We start from the raw sequence: 3,408 nt of genomic DNA, 5'->3' as shown, positions 1-3,408 counted from the left end.
GGGGGGGGGGCGGCAGCGTGGGTCTCCCCTGCCTGGGAGCATTTGCAGCAGCAGGGAACTGGCCCTTCCCCTCCCCGAGACAAGCCACCTGCGACCCTGTCCTGCTCCCTGCTGGAGCCCTGTAGCTGTGTATTGCAGCCCTGGGCTCCAAACCCCACCCGGCTGGGCAGCAGTCTCAGCCTGAGCCTGCCCAGGTACAGATCTGGGGGGCACGGGTCCGCACTGCCCCCTGGGAGTGCAAGCAGCTGCAGGGAGCTGCCCCGCCTGAGCCCGCAGGAAGGGGGGGAGCAGGGGCAGAGAGTTGCGGATCTGGGTCTGTACTCCTGGCAGCTGGGGGCCCCCTCCAGCAGGACTGGGGGAGCAGGGGCACCAGCAAGGCTGGGGGGGAGAGGGAGCTTTAATTTTAACCAAGGATTTGGGGGGGTTTAGTAGAGAATTTGGGATTTTTTAACAGGGAAAACCAGGATCCCTGGTAATCAATGACTTGATGTTTAGTTGGCACCCAGTATCAAGTGGATGCTCCAGGGGTTGGTCCCAAGACTGGTTTTGTTCAATGTCTTCATCAACGACCTGGAAAATGGCATAGAGTGCATCCTCAGCAAGTCTGCAGCTGACACCAAGCTGTGGGGAGTAGCAGATACTCTGGAGAGCAGGACTAGGATTCAGAGTGACCTAGACATATTGGAGGGTTGGGCCAAAAGGAATCTCATGAGGTTCAACAAGGACAAGTGCAAAGTCCTGCACTTAGGACGGAACAATCCCATGCACCAGGACAGGCTGGGGGTTGACTGGCTGGGCACCAGCTCTGTAGAAAAGCTGAATATGAGCCAGCAATGTGCCCTTGTTGCCAAAAAGGCTAATGGCATACTGGCCTGCACTGGTAGGTGTGTTGCCAGTAGGTCAAGGGAAGTGATTATTCCCCTCTATTCGGCATTGGTGAGGCCACATCTGGAGTACTGTGTTCAGTTTTGGGCCCCCCACTACAGACAGGATGTGGACAAATTGGAGAGAGTCCAGCAGAGGGTGACAAAAGTGACGAGGGGGCCAGGGGACATGACTTGTGAGGAAAGACTGAGGGAACTGGGCTTATTTAGTTTAGAGAAGAAGAGACTGAGAGGAGACTTAATAGCAGGCTTCAACTACCTGAAGGATGGTTCCGAAGAAGATGGAGCTAGACTGTTCTCAGTGGTGGCAGATGACAGAACAAGGAGCAGCGGTCTCAAGTTGCAGCAAGGGCAGTTTAGGTTAGATTAGGTTAGGAAGATTTTTATCACTAGGAGGGTAGTAAAACACAGGAGCAGGTTACCCAGAGTGGTGGTGGAAGCTCCATCCTTTGGCTGGGAAGATCTAGCTGGGAATGGTCCTGGTTTGAGCAGGGAGCTGGACTAGATAACCTCCTAAGGTCCCTTCCAACCCTCACTTTCTATGATTCTATAGAACTTCTGAGGTAACCAACCACATTTTCAATCCAGTACCATTTAATGACTTCTCTGTGACCTGATATTCAGTCTCTATCCCTTGGCTAGGGTTTTACCAATGACTGAGAAGCAGAAAGCTGTAATCTGTTCCTAATCCTTTTGAGTTTTTCACCTCCTTTTCGTTATTTGTTGTTGCAAACTGTCCACAATACAGATCAACTGATTTCTTGTAAACTGACATTCTGACTCTTACTTGTATAGCAACATATCTGCAGCTTGAAGCACAGGATACGTGAACAAACCAACGTTTCCTTCGTTATTTTGGCTGGCATTCTTTATCTGTTTATAAAACAAGAAGAAAGGGAAATCATGTGCTTGACCAATAATGTCAAAACCTGACTACAAAAATCAAAATAAAATGCTGATATACTTGGTAGTAGGTTACAACAAATGTGTCCCTTGACTTACTATGTAACTCTAGCAAAAAATACACCCAGAATTTGCTCTTTGTCAATACCAAATATTTCTTATTGCTCAACCGATCAGTGGTTCTCAAATCCATAGGTGGGCTGTAGAATTGCCATAGGTGGACTGCAAAGGCAGGTATATGGAAGGAGCTAGAAGAGGTATCAACAAACCCCAGAAATGTTTCTATAGAACCATCATTGTGCTGAGAATTAGGCTGATCTGTTAATGCTACCTTTCATATTCTGAGAAAGAGCTAATTAATTCAAGTGTAGTGCCACGTGAATGCTACTATGATATTTTTGTTATGGAGCCAGTGCCTGCAGGGCTAACATGGCCATCTCTGTGGCACGGCTGGTGAGTGAACTAACAAGGAGGTAGGCTGTGATCTGTGAGCCCCTTGGGCACCACATAGGCCCAGTGTGAGAGATTTCACAGTATGAGAGACACTGTGAAATCGAAAAATTTGAAAGCCACAACTGTAGAGATGTTCACACACTTTAGTGCTCACTGGGCGCAGCTACATGTTCATTAATGTGTGCTTACTAATGTAGTTAAATTTAGTACCTCTGGGTGCCTCTACATGAGTAGGGAGGTTGATCTGATGAGCTGGAATTCTAGTGCACCAGAGCAGACTTGATTAATCAAGTCTGCTGGAGCGTGGCAATTACTGTGCTCCAGCAACTTCCCACATCTTGTATATCGGCATCCCCATGCTTCAAAATGGCAGCACACTGTAGATAAAGCACTCCCGCCGCCATTTTGAAGTGCTGGGATGCTGATACAGGAGATGCCATGGGCATTTTAATTAGAACGGCTTTCGTAGCCATTCTAGTTAAATCGTTCCTCCCCCCCAACCCTACTCCTGGAGCACGTGTACAAATGCCCTCTAATGTCAGGTGCTAAATAAATATGCATTAGGCTGCCCTACTGCACAGCAGTGAAAGCATACTTTTTTTAAGTGACACTTAATGCGCACTAGCCAATATTTACTGCATATCACTGTATTAGCACAATTTTTGATGTGGCACTATAATGCGCAGTAAAATAGTCTACAGTGCATTAAAACGCATATATAGATGTGTACACTGTTATTTTAGTAGGGAGAAATAGCAGACCTGTAAGAAGGCAATTGCTAGAATCACTCTTCTTTTTCAAATCCCAGGTATCATGCCATTTTTAAATAATATAATCTCCATAACTCCTGGTTCTTATATAGCATTTTTATGACTCTCAGTGTTTTACCAAAGGGATGCAAAAGGGATTCCATTTTACACATGGAAAAACAGACATAAGGAAGGGACTACTCTACTACTATCATGAGGAAAATCAGAGACATAGCTGGGAATAGCATCCAGCTCTCCTGGTCCCAACCTTTTTCCACAAATCTATACTACTCCCCACAGGTTCAGACATTTAACAGCGAATTCCTTTAAAATTCCAGGAATGCACATCATTTGGATAAACGAATCTGTAGGAATTCATATTTTTTTGAGTAGCCATTTACTACTCTTCACTTTAAACT

General features: G+C 46.3%; 1 protein-coding gene across 6 annotated transcripts in view; it reads right to left on the bottom strand.

Annotated features, from left to right (window-relative positions):
- Window positions 1–3,408, bottom strand: part of WARS2 (tryptophanyl tRNA synthetase 2, mitochondrial) — a 90,172-nt gene that overhangs the window by 10,609 nt on the left and 76,155 nt on the right. For all 6 annotated transcript variants that reach the window (XM_025209993.1, XM_006028555.3, XM_025209995.1 and 3 more), the window contains one exon: window positions 1,672–1,757. In XM_025209993.1, the coding sequence (XP_025065778.1) occupies window positions 1,672–1,757 (86 nt within the window). The remainder of the gene's footprint in view (window positions 1–1,671; window positions 1,758–3,408) is intronic.

The sequence above is a fragment of the Alligator sinensis genome, unplaced genomic scaffold (genome assembly GCF_000455745.1).
Source record: "Alligator sinensis unplaced genomic scaffold, ASM45574v1 scaffold422_1, whole genome shotgun sequence".
NCBI classification, from domain to species: Eukaryota; Metazoa; Chordata; order Crocodylia; family Alligatoridae; genus Alligator; species Alligator sinensis.
This window is presented reverse-complemented; position numbering and strand designations above follow the sequence as displayed.